Genomic DNA, 19,894 nt, shown 5'->3' with positions numbered 1-19,894 from the left:
GATCATGGTAGTCTGGAGATCAATTGTAATTCTGGGAGAACTCAACACTCCACTTTGAGGCTGGCAACTCTACCTCACAGGGTAATGATTGTGAAGATAAAATGAAGGTGGGAAGAATGATGTTGTAAGCTGTTTTGGGTCCCCTCTAGAGACAAAAATAGGGTATAACAAAATACATTTCATACAGCAGCCTGTCCAAAACACCTAATGCTAGTCATATTGTTTAGCAAACACTGCTTAAAACAGTTAAGATTCCCTGACCCACAATTAAGGCTATATCAGTTGTTCTTTTCTCCTTTTTCAAAATTTCTCACACTGTAATTTCACACTAGACCTTTAATCTTGGTTTAGCCCTGTCCCCAAGCTGACATTTTATATTAAAATCATAGAATCATAGAGACATAGAGTTGGTTTCTCTGATTCGAGTGCAGAATGTCAGTTTGAGGACAGGGCTAAACCAGGATTAAAGGGCTAGTGTGAAATTGGTTTGTTTCTTATGTTTTTGCATTCTGGCCTGCCTCCTAGGAGCTAAGAGCTGCATATATATGTGTGTATTATTTTTGTCCTTCACAACAGTCTTTTGAGGTAGACTTTGCTGGCCGTGAGTGATCTGGAGTCAATTGGTATGATCATACCAATTGAGAATATAAATGCATATCTTGCTAGTCCAAGGTCCATTCTGTATCCACCTCACCTTGTTGGTTCTCAGATCTCAGCAGCCTGTAGTACATGGGAGACAATTTCAAAGGTTTGTCCTGATCTTGCCCATTAAGTTTGCAAGTTAATGATCTCTCCTTTTGACCTTGATAGAACTTTTCCCCCCCACCATTAAAACTGCAGTGAGCATCTGGCTGCCTTTTCAAAGAGCCAACTGGGGTGAAATGATGCCCCACTGGAGAAGTTGCCATGGTGACTGGCCTAGCTGCCAAATGAGCCATTCCTTGACAAATCAAACTTATGCAAACTTCCCTCCAAGCTCCCCATCAGTGAGAAAAAAGAAAACCTTGACGTTTTTGCTTGATGTTTGGGAAATTGCTTGGGGGATCAGGTCTTTTTAGTTTTTTTTCTGGTTTGGGAGGCTGTTTCTTTCTCCGCCAGCTTTCTGAATTTGTAGGGGGTGCTTGTGCTGTGGGAGGCATTGTGTGCAGAGATGAAATCATGTTTGCTGCTGTCCAAAACCTGCCGGTCTTTCCTCTCGCCTTTCCAGTTGTCAGCTAATTGGCTTTCAGCTCTTGCAAAATTCAACTGTAGTTAGGTTCAGTACTGGCCACAGGGAGGTGCATTACGTTACATTACAAGAGCCTTACTGGATCAGACCAAAGGTCATCTAGCCCAGCAGCCTGTTTCCTATGATAACTAGTCTGGTACTTTTAGGAAGCCCCAAAGCTAGGCATGAAGACCAGAGCATCTGTTGTTACTCTCTAACTACAGATATTCAGAGGCTCATGTTCTCTGAACATGAAGGTTCCATTTAGCATTGTTTGGCTACTAGCCCACGATGAACCTCCTCTAGTAATTCATCTTATCTTTGTTTAAAGCCCTCAAACCTGATAGCCATTCAGGGCTTTTTTGTAACAGGGACTCCTTTGCATATTAGGCCACAGACCCCTGATGTAGCCAATCCTCCAAGACCTTACAGGAGGTCCTGTAAGAAGAGCCCTGTAAGCTCTTGGAGGATTGGTTGCATCAGGGGTCTGTGGCCTAATATGCAAAGAAGTTCCTGCTACAAAAAAAGCCCTGGCCGTCACAACTTTTTTGTGACAGTTCTATAAATCAGTTCCATCTTTTGTGAAGAAGTTGACAGTGAATTTCCTAACAAAGTACTTCCTTCATCTTGTCCAGCCCCCCTCATATGCCGTATTTCTCCCCTTAATTGAAAAGCCCCAGACTCGGAATATACACGGCATTTGCTGCCAAGGCCTCACAAAGAAAGAATTGGCTGAATTTGTTTTTTTAAAAGATGACAAAATGGAACCTCCTTGTGAAAAGGCAGTCTACTTCTGAATGCCAGGAGATAAGAACAAAGGAAGATCCATTGCATTCTGGCCTTGCTTGTGAGGTTTGTTTAGAGACATCAGGCTGGAAACAGAATGATAGATTTGATAGGCTTTGGTCTGTTCCGGCAGGGCTCATCTTACATTTTTAATGGGAGAGTGGTGTTATTTGAACTCATGCTATGTCCTTTCCTGGTATTTCTCCGTATCAGTTTCTTGGGGGGGGAGGGGCTAACAGCACCCCCCCTCCCCAATGCCCTGTCCATATCCCAGCACCTCCTACACTGGTTATTTTGGGAGAGTGATTCAATCTTGCTAGGTGAGGTGGTCTCAATGGAATGTCATTCCAGCCAGCCCTGTGAACTCTTGACCAAGATGAAGCTAGGTTATATAACCTGACCAGGGGAGAGAGGAGAACTCTGCCACCGCCCCACCCCACTCACCAAGCTGGTCATGAATTTTAATGCTGGTCTGCTTTTTAGTTAACTGTCAGGACTGGCCCAAGCTGATTTGGAGCCGGGAGCAGGAAATTCAAATGGTCTCTTCCTTCTTCCTTCCCTCCCAAACCCGTCCCCCTTAACAAGGGGCAAAATCCTTTGGGATTCATCTGCATGCACACCATTCATTTTAATGGGGCCCACGCAGGACAACTTCCGAGTTCCTTCTGGGGTCAATGCTTTTTAAAATGACCCTTGCCATCTGGTGTACATATCAGTGCTGGTATCTAAAAATATATGTTCAAAAAATCTGTGGCATGCTTCATTGCGGGGGGGGGGGGGGGGCTCCCTTTTGTCAGTCAAAATATTTTTATTTGGTTGATTTAGCTGTACTGCCCTACTTAGAGATGTAAAGGCTCAGGGAAGAAACACAAAGGTTTCATGCTCTCCCTGAGGATTTTCTCCTCCCTCCCAAATGCAGAAAAACTTGAATGAAATATTTTCTCTTTTGGAATGAGTGAAATGCTTTTGAAAGAGAGGGTTTTATTCAAAACCTGTTGTGTAGAGGTTTTTACACAAGACAATTCCCAGTGTGTGAGAATAATAGTTCTTAAATGTGCTGTAGAGAAATACAACATATTTTCAAGCATGTATTTGTTTAAAGGTTACTTATTTTGTCTACAATCAATAAGTGTTTGATGATGATACACAATTGGAGAGTTCAGTGTTTGCAATGTTAAATAGTTTATATCCGAATGTGCTGCCGCTTCTGTTGTGATTCCACATGAGGCCATTTTTGTCTGAATTTATACATGGTATTTTGTTTACTACAAAAGCTGTTTTCTGTCTCTGTTTTGTTTTTGTTTTTTGCCTCATGGCTGCCTGAAACTGAGGGCCCACACAATGTTGTCTGGAGAAAATACAGGCATTGAACGTTTGGATTTTATCAATACGCCAGATATAAAACTGTTCTATGCTAACCAAGTTGCAAATTATACATTTTATATTGCTGAAGAAGTAAAATAAGTTTAGGACTGATCAGCAAGTACTGTGTGTTTCAGTTTCCCCCCAAATTTATCCCTCCCCCCCCCAAGAGGAAAGCAGTTCCTCTCATACATTTCAGAATATCTGGACATCTCTAGCCCTAATTTTTTTTTATTCCCCTCCATACTTTCCCAGGTCCTAGCATTCAAATATGGTTCTGGGGCTGAAGCCCAATTCAAATTCAGCCTGCAGGTATTTTGGATTCTGGGAAGGGGAGGAATGGAGGGTGGGAGAGAGGAGGTGTTTGTTTGAATGTTTTCTCCCATTCTTTCTCACCTAGGTAGAGAATGGTGCGGAGTACATCCTGGAAACAATTGACTCCTTACAGAAGCACTCGTGGGTGGCGGATATACAGGACTGTATAGATCCTGGGTAAGACAGTATTGGGGCCCAGGATCAGTCATGGTGATTTCCAAAAGAATGAGGACTCAGAGCAGCTTATGAAACTGCAACTTAAATAAAAAATAGTACAATAAAGATCATGTTAGTCTGTTCGTGGAGCCCTTGACTGCTGTATTCAGGGCCACAGGCTAAGCGTCAAGATCTCTTGGTTTCCTGTCCTGGTGTCTCTGGCCGTGCCCAGATTGAAATACCCGTAAAGAAGGGAAACAGAAGCTCAGCTTGGGTTGTATGCAGCTGGCAGAGATGTTCTCCCCAGTTCCTCCCCTCCCTTCTAATTTCCTCCTGTCCTTCACTGTGCAAAATGGTAACTGAGGCTTTTGTGGCATCCTTTTTCTGTATTCTGCATTTTAGCCGCTCGCTCGGGCTTGATTTAAACATGCTGCTTGGCAAGGCAAAAGCACTTTCCCTGGGGACTCTGCACTTGCACCGGTGTCTTATTTAAATCAAGCCGTGCAGCTGCTTTGCATAGGTAGCGGCCCAGTTTAAATGAGACATGGTGGGAGTGCAGGCTCCCAAGGGAGAGGCCTCTCCCAGCATCATGTTTAAATCAGATCTATGCATGCAAGTAAACAATGTACAGAATTCCTGGGACTCTGCTATTTCTGATTGCAAAGGGGAGGGGGTATATATGAACAAAAGGAAAGCTTGCAGGGGAAGAAAAAATCCATTTCTCTTCTCTTTTTCTGACCAGCTTAATCAGCTCCCCACAACCCATGTCTATTTCCCTGCACTTTTTCCACCTGCCCCCCACCCTGACAACCTTCCCTCTTGTCTGTCTCCCTCCTGTCAAAATCCAGATGTGTAAGCCCCTTGGGCAGGACCTTAATTTCTTTTGCTCATGAAATTCAGACGGGTAACACATAGGTTGCCCTAACCTGGGTGGTGCAGGCTAGCCTTATCTCATCAGATCTCAGAAGCTAAACACAGTTGGCCCTGGCTAATATTTGGATGGAACGGGAGACCGCCAAGGAAATCCAGGGTCACTACAAAGAGGCAGGCAATGGCAAGCCACCTCTTGATGTCTCTAGCTTTTAAAACTCTTTGGGATTGCCATAAGTCAGTAGTGACTCGATGGCATTTTTCCACCATCAATATGTTCTTTGGTGTTGCTGTCTGAATAACAGCTGCAGCCAAGATCTTTCGTTTTAAGCAGCATCTCTTCTTTAGCCCATTGAGACTTCAGACAAATAAAGGAAAGTTTGAACCAGTTGCCTGTGCGTGTTTAATCTCATTCGTATCTTGGGACACCTTGTACACATTGAGCTAGAGAGAGGTCATTTGGGAGCACTCAAAAGCAATGCATTTGGATCTCCTGCTGAGCAAGGAGATTCTGTGTAAATGAGTTTTCTAAAAAGGCATCCATTTGGGCCTACAAGGCACTTCTATAGAAGGTGTGGTAGAAAGGCCAAACAGTCCTTTCTCCCATTCTTTCTTATTTAGCCACAGGATATTGAAACTCTCTGTCTGGGGCAATGATGCTCTGTGGTTTTGGTTCTTTGCGGGGCAACAGTGGGAGGGCTTCTGATGTCCTGTCCTCATTGGCAGACCTCCTGATGGCACACACACACGCGCGTGCACACATATATTGCCACTTGTGACAAAGTGTTGGACTGGATGGGCCATTGGCCTGATCCAACACAACTTCTCTTATGTTCTTATTTCGATGGTGGGATGGGTTGGTTCATCTTCACTGACTTGAAAACAGCAGCTGAGACACAGTATGGGATCTGTGATTCAGATGGGGCAGCCCTGTAAGTAGCACATGTACAGTCTTAACTGTGAGAGTGTGTCTGTGGCTTACAACCCAGCTTTTGGAAAGGCTGACCAGAAACACTTTTCTGTCCCCATGTGGCTGCCTCACACAGTCTCAGAGATGTGTCCCAGAATCCCTTGCAATGTCAGAAACAGGGTGTCTCTCAAACCGTTATGATGTCTCCTTGATGGTATGGTTACCAACTCTTATAAGGCACAAATAGTCAAGAGTTTGCCTAGAAGTGCCTGACCTGGATAGTCCAGGCAAGCCCGATCTCATCGGATCTCAGAAACTAAGCAGGGCCAACCCTGGCAAGTACTTGGATGGGAGACCTCTGAGGAATACCAGGACTGGGACATAGAGGCAGGCATGGTCCTAGCCTCACTAGGGGTCCTCTGAAGTCAGCTATGACTTCCAGGTGCACGCATTCATGCACACACATACAAAATACAAAAAAATTAAAAGAACCCAGAGCTGGGTGCCACTTACACACAAACAGAATCAACTCGCTGTGCATTTGGTGTAAATCTGAGAGAGAAACAAGCAGCGAAGTCTAAGCTAGGGGCAAAAGCTTATGAAAGCTTGCGCCTACACCCTTCCCCCTTGTCCCCCTCATGCTCTGATAAAGTCAGTTGAGACGGGAGGGTCTCCAGCCTTGCCCAAAGTTATCCAAAGCTTCATTAGCATGAAAGGTTTGATCCAATAATAAAGAATCTAAAAAAAAAAAAAACACCACCCTTTCTCTTATGCTGTCTGCTGTAGGAACAAAATAAAAAACCAGTCATCTGGTAACCAACCAGAAGTGGAGAAAAACTCGAAACACTGCTTGGCATCCCCCACAGAATGTTTATTTTAAAATGCTTATGTCCGGCCTTTCCACAATATGCAGTAGTACTGCAGTACTGTGGTCTGAACTCTCTGCTCACGACTTGAGTTCGATCCCGGTGGAAGCTGGATTCAGGCAGCCGGCCCAAGGTTGACTCAGCCTTCCATCCTTCCGAGGTCGGTAAAATGAGTCCCCAGCTTGCTGGGGGGAAAGTGTAATGACTGGGGAAGGCAACGGCAAACCACTCCGTAAAAAGTCTGCCTTGAAAACGTTGTGAAAGCAACGTCACCCCAGAGTCGGAAACGACTGCTGCTTGCACAGGGGACCTTTCCTTTCCTTTTTTCCAGCGTCTTAACAAGATGAATTAATAAAATGTCAGAATTAAAATATAGTTTTAAAACAGAAAGCTCTTCAAAATAAAGTCAGGTACTGCTGTGGCATAATTAAGAAACTGTCAGACCCATGGGGCATAAAAACATCTGCCAGTATTAATGCTCTAAACTGCCGCTGGGTTGCTTTGCTCAATGGAGCCAATCGGAGAGCCTCATAACTTTCTTAGTTTTCCAAATCTCTAAATGCTGAGGCTTGGCTTTTTTTTCTGAGTCAAAATATACTTCTGGGGCTGAAAGATTTCCTTTTAACAGGCTGAAAGAAACTGCTGCTGCGCCACTTTGCCAGACCTGCTGCCCGCATTCAGCCTCAGAGCATCGGTTAGAATGTTGACTTAGACTGTGGAGGCCCAGGTTCATATATGAAGTCTCTATGAAATAATGTTTTCTGGGTGACGCTAGGCCAGCCTTCCTGTCTCAGCTTAACCTGTCACTCAGAGATGATGACAGTGTGGTGCAGTATCTCTCATCTGCTCTTCTCTGCTTTTTAGGGACAGCGGTGATGACATCGAACTCGCCTCCTGCACCCAGGGTGCCTGCCTACCTGGCAGAGTCTCCTCTTGCAGCTGTGAATTCCTGGCTGACGGTAAGAGCTGCCTCAAATGATCAGAAGGCATGTTGGTTTCTCAAGATGATAATTTTGGGGGCATTGTGTCTTTTTCAGCAAAGACGAAAAGTTGCCCATATTGAAAGAGGGGGCAGATTATTGAGGGATTTTATTTTAAATATTGAGCAGCAATGGTCCTATCATGGAGAATTTGGGGTTTGCAATGTGCGTAACTTGTGCTGCTTATGCGTTTTTGTGACCCAACACCATAAAGAGTAAAACTGATTTTAAATGAAAGTGAAATTTAAAGTCAGTGGAGGGCAGGGGTGCTGATATACATCATTGGTTTAAGTTCTGTTTAGAGGGAGGGGCCTTGGCTCAGTAGTAGATTGTCTGCTTTGCATGGAAAAGTGACAGCTCAATCCCTGGCATCTCCTGTTAAAGGGCTATGGTATAAGTAATATAACAGTCCTCCGCATGAGACCAGGGAAAGTCAGTCAGCAGGTGATACTGGCTGCGGTATACCAGATATCTGACTCAGAGTATCCTTAGAAGAAGGGTAGATGGAAATGCAGTATACACAGCGTATGGGTTGCTTTGCAGAGGAAAAGTGAAGTCCATTGTGAGTCTTAATAGTGGAATTCTTTCCAGATGTGCCCCGGTTTCAGGACACATGTGCCGGATCTGCTCCAGATGCTGTGCCAAATGCTGCCACCGTCATCACAGCGCCACATGGTAGGCTCAGGGACTCTTTGGGCGAGCACAGAGGCCACGTGCCGTTGGAGAACTTCCTGCAGACACTGGAGACACCGGCTGCTGGAAGTCATTTAGCTGGTATTGTCATTTATTAAAGAAATGCCTTACTGCTTTGGAGGATCTGGTGAGAGCAGTGGGAGGGCTGAATTGAGAGGGGTTCAAGTTAGGTGTCCTGGTTAAGAGTGGTGTCTTTTAAATCTGGAGAACTGGGTTTGATTCCCCCCTCCTCCACATGCTGTTGGCTGGGTGGCTTTGGGCCAGACCCAGTGAAGGGCAGGGTATAAATCCAACTCTTCTTCTTCTTCTCCCTCTCCTTTCCCCTGTCCTCTTCCTTCTCCTTCTCCCTTTTCTTCTTTTTCTTGCCACCTTGCTATCTTTCAGAAACGCAAGGTGGCTTACAATGCGAATGCAATAAAATGCATTAAAACCTCAAATTAAAATCAATCATTTAAAACTGCTGATAGGCAAAAGAACAGAAACTTAGGACTCTTCTGCATTCTTATTTTCGTCACCATTGGTTCTTCCCTCTCCCCCCCTTTTCTGCATGTGTTTTGCTTCCTTAAGTGGTTGATTCTCTATTGCACCACTGTATTTAAAGTGCAAGGAGATATGCCAGATAAGTAACAGGTAAGTAACAGATAATTGACCACTAGAGGGAACAGAACACATGCAGAAAAGGAAAAATTACAGTTTACAGATAGAGTGGCAATACCAGCCGAGGCGAGAATCAGATCTCTCATTTGCAGTTCCTGCTGCTGCTATGTGTGGCTGGTTGCAGGTACCTGCTGAGCATACACCCAGTTGCAAACCTGAGTTTGTCACTATGTAATATGTGGAACAGATTGTGGGGACAGGATTGTGGTTCATCGGCAGAGTACCTGTTTTGCGTGGAGAAGGTCCCAGGATTAACCTCTGTCATCTCCACGTGAATGTTCTTAAGTAATGGATGGGGGGGGGGGAGGTTCTTTCTCTGCCTGAGACCCTGGAAAGCCACTGCCTGTCAAGACAGGCAGTGCTGAGCTAGAAGAGCCAATGTTCTAGTTCTGTGTCAGGCAGCTTCTTCTGTTCCTATCCATGTAACAACCACCATCTTTCCTATGTGCCTACATATGCAGAATGTAAAATTTCTCTATCCTGACTTTTTCTTTTGAAATTTTTGACAGGAGAGGAAAGTGAGACGGAAGCAGAGATCAACCTCTCGGACTTTCCATGGTTCCATGGGACTCTGTCCCGGGTCAAAGCTGCCCAGTTGGTGCTGTTTGGAGGAGCCAGGAGTCACGGGCTGTTTGTCATTCGGCAGAGTGAAACGCGACCAGGAGAATATGTACTGACGTTTAACTTTCAGGGAAAAGCAAAGGCAAGCATCCCTCAGTCATGAATGAGTGTAGCATAGCAGTTTAGAGCAGGAGTGGCCAACTGTAGCTCGGGAGTCACATGTGTCTCTTTTACACATATTGTATGGCTCTCAAAGCTCCCACCTCCTCATCTTGGAGAAGGCATTTCTCTCTTTAAATAACTTCGCTAAGCCAAGCCAGCCAGCGGCTTGGATAATGCATTAATGTTACTTTCTTTCCACCTCTCTCTCCCTCCTCCATCAATCGTCCTTCCTTCCTTCCTTCCTTCCTTCCTTCCTTCCTTCCTTCCTTCCTTCCTTCCTTCCTTCCTTCCTTCCTTCCTTCCTTCCTTCCTTCCTTCCTTCCTTCCTTCCTTCCTTCCTTCCTTCCTTCCTTCCTTCCTTCCTTCCTTCCTTCCTTCCTTCCTCAAACGTCTGATGTTCATTCTATGTGGCTCTTACATTAGGCAAGTTTGGCCACCCTTGGTTTAGAGGGTCAAACTAGGACCTGAAAGGCTCAGGTTCAAATCCCTGGTTTGTGCGCAAGCTCTCCTAACCCTGGGCCAGTCGTATTCTCTCAACCTAACCCATCTCACAGGGAAGTGGTTGCAAGGATAACATGGGGACTGGAAAGAACTCCACATACACTTGGAGTTCCTTGGAGGAAGGGCAGAATGAAAGCATGGTAGACAAATTAATGCATTTTAGCAGGAATCGCAAGAGTGTAATGAGTGATTTTTCTCTAAACGTTCTGGCATAACAGCAAGTTATGGTTTGTCAGTATATGAACAAACCTGGTTAATCCTTGGGCTAGCCCATGTCCAAATAGTTGGTTATTTCTGCTTTCATGGCAAACCATACTTTGCCAAACTGGCAATCTGTGGGTTACATATTCCCCACTGACCTGAATGCTGCTGGAGGATTACATTCGTATTTCACATCCCGGTTTGCAGGAGGAGGGAGAACCTTGGTTTGAGCATAATGGTCAGCTACGGTTTGCTATGAAAGCAGAAGAAATAATTGATCTCACTGTGTTTGAGAGGAGGAGGAGTTCAGTGATAGATCCTTACGTGTTCACATAGTGCCATGCTATGGTTTTTCTGCATCGCCTGAGCTGCACTGTATTCTGCCTCAAGAATTTAAGATAGCTGCATTCTGGAGATGGAAACTGGTTCTGGAAAACTCCTGATTTACAGCTCAAGTATGTCTTAACCAGTGTTCCCTCTAAGCTGAGTTGGTGTGAGCTGGTTCACTGATTTTTAGCCTTCAGCTCACACATTTTTGTCTTAGCTCAGGAAGGATGACCCCAGAGCACACTTAATTTATGCAGTAGCTGTAGCTCTAATGCCATTAGCTCACGAAGTAGAATTTTTGCTCACAAGATTCTGCAGCTCAGAGGGAACATCGCTCTTGCAGGGCTCTTTTTTTGTAGCAGAAACTCCTTTGCATATTAGGCCCCATGCCCCTGATGTAACCAATCCTCCAAGAGCTTACTGTAGGCCCTGTAAGAAGAGGCCTGTAAGCTTCTGGAGGATTGGCTGCATCAGGGGTGTGTGGCTTAATAGGCAAAGGAGTTCCTGCTACAAAAAAAGCCCTGCTGTTACCCATTGAGGGTCCTGAGAGATAAAAGGTGGGCATATAAATATTGCCAGTCAATGAATATTGAACTAAGTATTGCTTCTCCTCTTTGTTGGGTTGTGTTGCCTAGAAAATCAGTTGAGTTGGAAGAGGACTAAAGCTCTTGGTCAGCAGGTCCCGCTGAAACCTGGCAGCCGGCCCTGAACGGAGACATAATCGTTAACAATCAAAAGCTTAGAAGCCACCCACTAAAACCACGATCACCACTTACGCTTGTTAATTGCCTGGTGCCTGGCACAAGAACCTTTTTGCCCGCCAGGCAAGAGGAAAGCAGCCAGAATTCATTGGCGCGCCTTCTCCATCCACGGTGCCAGCAAAGGGGAAACGTGGGAAATGCTGTAACTAGTCTTGAAGGCGCAGCAGTGTTTGATGCTCTGTGATGTCTTTTGGGTGGCTGGAAGGGTGAACTCTGTTAATATGTTTGTGTGTGGAAAGGAGACAATGCTGGCTGGAATCTGTAGGCTGGGAACAGGACATTATAGACTTACAGAGGATTGACAGAGGTTCTGTTTCTTCCATCTTTTTCTGGGCACGCCATCTGGAATTCCGTCTTTTTAAAAAGTATTGCTATTTTTTACTGTTGGAAATAGCAACTCTTTGTTGGTGCCTTTTTTTGTATTAACAGTACTTGGAAAAGGTACCAGGATTAATTGGTAGAGCAAATAGAATGCACGTGGAAGATTCAGTCATTGGTATTTCCAGTTAAAAGATATGGGGTAGCAGTGAAGGGGCCTTTAGGTACCATGTGGATGGAAAGGTAATTCACTTTCCTAGGTCCTGCCCACATAGGTGCCATTTTCCTTTCTTCAGCTGCTGCCATCCTCTTGCATACCAGCCTAAGAACTTTTTCAGGCCTTTTCTTAAAAAGGAAAGCAGCCAAAATGCATTGATGCATCTTCTCCATCTGTGGTGCCAGCAAAGGGGAAACATGAGAAATACTACAACTGGCCTTAGAGATGTAGCAGTGCTTGATCCTCTGCAACACTTTTGGAATAGTTCCACTAAGCTGAATTTTTTTAGCCTGTAGCTGAATTTTTTTAGCCTGTAGTTTTCTTAGCTCCGGAAAAATGGCCCCAGAACAACCTAATTTATGCTGAAGCTCACAACTTTAATGCCAGTAGCTCATGAAGCACAATTTTTGCTCACAAGACTCCACAGCTTAGAGGGAGTATTGGTTGGAAGTAGTGGGATGGAGGGAGGAAAGGTCATTGACCGATTTCTGTAGTGTAATAATTTTGTAACAGGCCCTTGCAACAGTGTAATAACTCCTGACTTTTTTTAGTAAGTCTGTAGTTCTTCTCTTTGTGGAGTTGTAAGGGAAAATATGCTGGTTACTCCTTATACCTGATAACAAAAAGGGATAGAGACTTTTTAAAAAACTGAAAGCTAGGAACTGGTACACTATATCAATAGATCATTATAATGTTACTGAACAATATTGATTGGTCAATTACCAATTTTTTAAAAAGCCCTTTGGTTTTAGAGAAGGAAGGTGGTGACTTTGGGGGCTGAAGCAAGGAAAGCATGAGGCAAGCAGTTGCATGGATGCTCTGCATTGACAGCTGCAGGAGCTACATAAAGCAGCCTCATTCTCCCTTGAAGTAGGATTTTTTTTAAAAAAAATCGGTGAGTGTTTTTTTGTGTGTGTGCATGCGTGCTTGTCATGGCTGACTTCTAGCAGCCCCTACAGGGACTTGATTTTTCAGAAAGGTGGCTTTTTATTGCCTGTCTCTGTGTCCCGGCCTTGGTATTCCTTGGAAGTCTCCCTTCCAAGTGCTTGCCAAGGTTGACCCTGCTTAGCTTCCCAGATCTGATGAGATTGGGTTTGCCAATCAGGGTGAATCTGGAAGTTTTGAAGAAATTAAGCACATAATAGGGTAGCCAGTATTGACTGTGACATCTAATCAGGGTTATGGTGGCTACCACAATTACATGTTATGGGGTTCTGGAACTGGCCTAATGGCTCTGTCACACTCAACTTTCTTTCCATCCCCCTAAGAATAACAGTTAAGTAACTTTGCAAGCAAAATAAAAAATAAAATCAAAGCAGGCATAAGGCTAGAATGTATTCAGTTCCCAAGGCAACATTCCAAGTAGATACCTAAACTGGGAAGTGATTAGGGTTTGTAGAATCTTTCGGGCTCAAGTGCTGTGTTCTACTGGAGAAAGTTTTCCTTCCAGACGTTTCGTTGTCAGCTGCGGAGAACATCCTCAGTGGCGTTGCAGCCGGAGCAGGCGCTCTAACCTTCTTGGCTGCCGTGCATTGAGTGGTAGTGATTAATTGGGAAGTGATTATTGGGAAGTGATTATTTTGAGAAGGGGATTTGAGAACATGTATTTGGGATTGTTGAAAAATAAATGTGAATTAACAGCAGGTGTTAACCAGGATATAGAAGGCAGTATACAGTCAGTGTAGCTACACCTGAAGTTATTGATCTTAAGGTAACAGCCTATCAATTTTATCACTAGAATGAGTGGGGGGAGATTCTTCCTCTTCTCGCTCGCTTCCTATTACCTTGTCTTCGCTGCCTCCCCCTTGAGGCAGCTGCTGTACATTATATATGCATATATTCTTTCTGCCATAAGAAACCTGCTAATCCAGCTGCACCCTGTTTCCTCCTTTGCAGCATCTGCGACTGTCCTTGAATGAGAACGGTCAGTGCCACGTCCAACACCTCTGGTTCCAGACCATCTTTGACATGCTGAGGCATTTTCACATGCACCCCATCCCCCTGGAGTCAGGCGGTTCCGCTGACATCACGCTCCGCAGCTACGTGGTTGCCCCAGCCTCCTTGCCTGGTGGGTTTTATATTTGTCCTTACTGCTTTGCCTTGACTGGGAGTCTTGAGACCTATGGGAGCATGTACTGAAAGCTATCGGGAAGGGTTTTTCCCCCCGATGTCATGACCAAATTCAGCTAACTAGTTGTGGAGCAAGGTGGATGTTCATCTTACCTCCTCTGGGAACTTATTCCAAATAGAAAGGTGGCAAGTAAAAAAAAAAAAAAGAAAGCCTGGGTCTGATCCAGTGTTAGAACCCACAAAGATTAGGCAGGTCAGCCAAAAGGCCCTGTGGAACAGAGCACAGATGCTGCATGCACCTTGAGAGGGTTCATGATAACAGTGAAGCTATTTGAGCAAGTCTCTGGAGATAGGACATGTGCACTTTCTAAATAAAATAAATCAATAGGATGATCTGGAAGAGGTGCACATTTCCTGTTCCACTTTGGACTGAGAAAGCCTTGTGCGGCCTGGGACCAACATACCTGCGGGACCGTTTCTTTCCATATATGCCCCCGAGGTTGCTTTGTTCGGCCTCTCAAGATCTTTTGAGCATCCCCGGCCCAAGAAATGCCAGTCTTGCATCTACCAGGGCCAGGACCTTCTTGATCCTGGCCCCGACCTGGTGGAATCAGCTCCCTATGGAGATCCAGGCTCTACCTGGCTTGTTAGCCTTTTGTAGGGCCTGTAAAATGGAGCTGTTCCACCAGGCTTTTGGATGAGGCGGTGGGTACCTATCTGTTAGATCGGTTGGCCTCCCCTACTGTATCATTCTGCTGTACAATCCTGCTATATCATTTTGTTATACCATCTTGCTGGACCACCCTGTTGTACCTTTACTGAATATTGTAGCTAGTTTGTATTGTGATGTCACTGTGATTTTATTGTGATTTTATTATTACTTACGCTGATGTACTCCACTCTGAGCCCCCATGGAGGAATGGGCAGAATATAAAATAATAATAATAATAATAACAATAAAAGTAATAATAGTTATTATGGGCTGTATGTGGCCTGTTGCCATAGGAGTTGTGGTATCGCGAAGCTGTCTATTGAGTACTTGACTTCTCTGCCCATCCCAGTAGTGAAGGGTGTGTGGGTGAAGGCTAGTTGTTTTAAACTCTGTTTAAACCAAAGCAGGGTGCTGTGTAGTTCAGCCAGAGCTGTCTCTGCCGCAACCTTCACCTGACAGATTAAGCCCAAATGACCTTCTTGATGCAGTTATTTTATATGAGACATCAGGAAAACAAGGCTAAAAAACCAGTAACTTTTATTTTTATTTAAAACACTTATACACAGTCTTTCCACCCAAATAGCATCCCCAAGGATAGGGGATGGATAGCAAGGACAGGAGAAATAACTTCAGTGGCTTAAAACTATTTACAGGTAACACATTAAGTTATGTTTCACTTGTCAGCTCGTGATGACTGCAGAGAACAGTTAATAAGCTTTTATTCATGAGGTGAATATTGGCCCTCAGGATTCTGCCTCAGGATTCTCACAGTGTAAATGTGAAATCCTTCCAGAAACCATAGATTGGTACCCAGTTCCTCTCAGAAACTGGGCTCTGAGACAGCTGTAGTCTCTTTCTAAAGCATTCCCTATGCTAGGCTGCTTTATCACAAAAGACAGACTTAGAAACATCCAAAGTCTCTTGAGAATGTTTGTGCTTACAGAGGGGCAGGCTGAAATATCCTGTCTCCAAACATTCACTATTTTAGCCTACTTACACAAAGAACAGACTCTGAGACGTCCAGAATTTCCTGAAAAGAGATTTTTCAGCCTACCCCTTTGCAGGCACAACCCTATCAGAACTGGGCTGAAAGTGGGCTGGGTTTTTCTCTCTCACTTCCCCTTCCCATATAATCTGGCTTCCTCAGCCATCCATTAGAATTGATAAGCGATTAGCTGCTTTAGTCACACTAAACAAGCATGCAAGGAATTGGTGACTGACAGAAAGGGGCAGGATCCCTTTGCCCATCCATCATAGGCAGAGCTTTTTTTGTAGCAAGAACTCCTTTGCATATTAGGCCACACACCCCTGATGTAGCCAATCCTCCAAGAGCTTACAGGGCTCTTCTTACAGGACCTCCTGTAAGCTCTTGGAGGATTGGCTATATCAGGAGGGTGTGGCCTAAAATGCAAAGGAGTTCCTGATACAAAAAGAGCCCTGTTAGGAGGAATATAATGAAGAACATACAAACAAGTTCCAGCAAGCCAGCCATGTTGGTCTGTTAGTTCTGGCTCCGCTGGTGGACCTCCTGATGACACCTGGGTTTTGGCCACTGTGACAACAGAGTGTTGGAGTGGATGGGCTATTGACCTGATCCAACATGGCTTCTGTTAAGTTCTTATGTTGCAGCCATAACAAAAGGATGAAGTGCTGCCTTACCTGGCACATTTGTTAAAGCATAGTGCCCTTTAAGGTGCTACGAGGTCTTTTTTTTGAGCACCCAAAATAAAAGTTTAACATCTGAGCCTAGGAGAAGGGCCATGGCTCAGTGGCAGAGCATCTGCTTAGCATGCAGAAGGTCCCAGTTTCAGTCCCCGGTACCTCCAGCTGAATAGACTAACAGTCTGATTCAGTATTAGGCAGTTTTATCAACTGGAAAGACAGGACTTTGTGTAGAAAGGCAAAGCATAATTTTCAGTTGCAGTGGCTTTAATAGTCATAGCAGCCATCGTAAATAGCAATTACAGTTATATTGGACTGTACTGGCAGTTTGTAAAGTGAGACAGTTTGCAAACTCTGCATGGGAAGCAGTCTTTTAAGTTTTTTCACTCTCCATTTCTGTGCTGCTTCCCGAGCAAACCAGTTTTCAAAGGCAACTTAACAGAAAACTAAATCATGCAGAAAATGACTGAAAAACAGCTGACAAAAAAAGGCTGATACCTCCATGAACTTTGCTCTTTCAAGAGTGTGTTTTTCTTTTCTTTTCTTCCCGTCCAGAGGTGAGCCCGTCCCCAGTTGTGGCTTCCCAACAGCCCAGCTGCAGAAATGATCTCCAGTCTCAACACTACTTTTCCAGCTTTGTCCCGGGCACTTTCCAGCCTGCCTCCCCTTCAGAGGGCACAACTTCCTCTTCTTCCTCCTCTGCCAGCCATTCGCTCTACCATCGAGTGGAAGGGACCCTCAGTGCCCGCAGCCGCAGCAACAGCACCGAGCGCCTGTTTGACTCCTCTGCTGTCGGTGTGGAGGATTACCATGAAAGTGAGGGCTCACGCAACAGAACCAGAGCAGTGGAGAACCAATACTCATTTTACTGATGGCGCTGATGGAGGGGTTTTCAGGCTCCCATTTCCTCTTTCCCTTTGGAATGGTCACTTATGAGTGGGGAGAGTCAACGAGCCACTGGTTTCTCGGTTCCTTGAGAATCTTACCCTTCTGGTGGCTTTTTTTTGGGGGGGGGGTGTTTCCTCCTTCTGGCCTCTGAACATGTGTGCTGTCGTTTCTGCAGGCCACTCAGTACTCTTTGTCATGGGGGGGTGTTTCCTCTCTCTGTTCTCTGAACATGTGTGCTGTCGTTTCTGTGGGCCGCACGGTACTCTTTGTCATTTCCTTCAGTGCTTTCAACTCAAGATGGGCCTTTTTATTCCCAGACTCTCAGGAGTGAAGAAGAAACATCCAGGTGATGCACAGCTTGTTTCTTGGTTTCCAAATGAAAGCCTGAGGGGCAGAAGCGTGAGGAGGATAGGGGAAGATGCTCCATTCCCATGTCTCTGCGGGGCAAGCCTCACTTGTCTCGGATTGGCTTCCACCCAGCTAGCTACATTCAACTGGAAAAGAATGTGCAAATTAAATGTTAACTGCGCTGCGGCTGAGTCCCCTTTTAAGTGATCCTTACCATGAGCAGCCCCCTTGGCTCCTAGAGAGTGGGATTGTTGGATTGTGGTTGTCTGCCTCTTGCAGGTTCTGTGGTCCTCTTTTTAAAGATGTAGGGCTCTGAGTACACTCCACATTACCACTCTGGGTATCTTTTTTATGCCCTTTCCAAATTCTTCTCTCATAATTCAGAGCTGTTGGAGCACAACGATGCAAATTAAGGAAGTACAAAGGCTTCTGTCAGATATGTGGTCTGCCTAGCTGAGCTTTGTCTACCACATCGGGCAGTGGTTCCACTGAACTAGCCCTTGCTGATTTTAACGTAAAGGCCTCAGGAGGGTTTGGAGAATGCCGACTCTCTGAATGTTATCAATTTATGTCTAGACAGCGGGAGATCAATGACAGGATACTGATGCAGGAAAAAAAGATGCATGTAACTGGAAGTTGGTTTATAGGCCCCAACTTGCTGCTAACAGCCGTCCAATTGCTGTGTTAAATTTTGTTTGCACTCACAAGTCTTTCCTGCAGCAGTTTTGAGCACACCACTCTTCAGTGGTGAAACAGGGCTTTTCATTAGATATCGGTCGATAGCTGGAGAGCTCTTGCACCTAAATCTCAGCAGTCTTTAGTAGCTGGGGGTTCTTTTCTGCTCATAATTTTCCCTAAAGCAAAAGGCAACCTAAGTTAGGAAGTGCACAATGCTGCCTTCTGTTTCTGCCATGCCAACTTTGTGTGCGACAAAGCGGCTATATTCTTGATGGATTACCCCATTCAATTAGGGAAGAACTGAGATTGGGTGCAGAGCCCCGTGTCTTCGGAGACCACACAAATCAGACTGTGTCTGATTTGTAGACCACACTTTCTGAAGGATGTAGTTGGATGGAGCCATGAGATCCTACTGGGCTGTTCGTGGAAGAGGAGTATCTGTCAGGCTTTTTGATCTGAGAATATGGTGGGGTCTAATCCTAGGGAAGTGAAACTTGCCCATGATAAACATGGGCAGCATTCAGAGGTCGCAAATGAAACCATGGTGGTTATAAATGCTGGTTTATAAATGGTGGTTTGATCAGTTCCCTGTTTTTTTTGGAAGCTGGCACCAAATTAGGATTTCAAACTAAGGTTTATAGCAGTTTGTTAACCACAGTATATAATAATGGTTGTTCTGATGCTTACATTTACCAACCAGAGTTTGCTGAGTAGGGCCACCGCAAATTCAGGAGGATGTCTTCCATGGTGGGAGTGGGAGACAACAAAGAAGATGACAAACAAACCACCGTTTATAGTGGCATGGCCACAGAAGGATATAACCGGCACTCAATAAACTACCTGCTCACAGAAATCCCCTGATTTTATTCCACAGCAGTTATTAAAGAGCTCTGTGTTAGGATGCCACCATGCCACAAACAAAATAGTAAAGACAGCAAGCATGGTGCAGTGGTTAAGAGTGGCAGGCTCTAATATGGAGAACTGGGTTTGATTCCCTCCTCCAACATGACGCCCGCTGGGGTGACCTTGGGCCAGTCACCATTCTCTCAGAGCTCTCTCATCTCCACCTACCTCACAAGGTGCCTGTTGTGGGGAGAGGAAGGAATGGTGATTGTAAACTGCTTTGAGCCTCCTTAAGGTACAGAAAAGCAGGGTATAAAAAACCTCTTGCTCAACTCTTCTTCTGATAACATGAGCTATATTGGCAACGTGTCACTGAGACATCAAAAGCACTAAGCAAGAAAAAAAGGAAGAAATAATGACAGTTATAAAACTACGAATTCCATCTCTGAGCTCCTTTTATAAACCATTATAAAATCAGTGGTGCCATCAAGTTTAGAAGTTCAAGGCTTTGGCTCAGAAGGGGGGCCTCAGACGCAAGCTGTAGCTTCATGGAGGTAAGCATCACAATCTAACACCTTCCTCCATAAGACCATTAAGGCCACAGTCTAAAATTACCTAACTGCACCACTGTATAAACTTCCTGACCTAGAATGGGGGATGGGGTGGAGGGAATCCACCGGCTGAGGGTTAGTTGAATCACCGCATAGACTCAGGAGCAGACTCTCGAATGCTATTCCAGCACTTGTGGGTAATAAGTCTATAATGAAGCTGCAAAACTTTTATTAGATTCAAAACACTAAGTCACTGTTGGTGGTGGAAAGAGCTAGCAGGTTGCAGCTGACT

General features: G+C 44.9%; 1 protein-coding gene across 1 annotated transcript in view; it reads left to right on the top strand.

Annotated features, from left to right (window-relative positions):
* SH2B2 (SH2B adaptor protein 2) overlaps positions 1–19,061 on the top strand; it is a 59,614-nt gene extending 40,553 nt beyond the window's left edge. Inside the window, exons 4-9 of the mRNA XM_060259292.1 lie at positions 3,756–3,847; positions 7,337–7,431; positions 8,044–8,226; positions 9,312–9,505; positions 13,747–13,918; positions 16,850–19,061. Coding sequence (XP_060115275.1) covers positions 3,756–3,847; positions 7,337–7,431; positions 8,044–8,226; positions 9,312–9,505; positions 13,747–13,918; positions 16,850–17,166 — 1,053 coding nt within the window. The 3' untranslated portion in view covers positions 17,167–19,061. The remainder of the gene's footprint in view (positions 1–3,755; positions 3,848–7,336; positions 7,432–8,043; positions 8,227–9,311; positions 9,506–13,746; positions 13,919–16,849) is intronic.
* The last annotated feature ends 833 nt before the right edge of the window (positions 19,062–19,894 follow it).

The sequence above is a fragment of the Heteronotia binoei genome, chromosome 18 (assembly GCF_032191835.1).
Source record: "Heteronotia binoei isolate CCM8104 ecotype False Entrance Well chromosome 18, APGP_CSIRO_Hbin_v1, whole genome shotgun sequence".
Taxonomy (NCBI): domain Eukaryota; kingdom Metazoa; phylum Chordata; class Lepidosauria; order Squamata; family Gekkonidae; genus Heteronotia; species Heteronotia binoei.
Note: the sequence above shows the minus strand (reverse complement) of the source record. Positions and strands in the feature narration are given on the sequence as shown.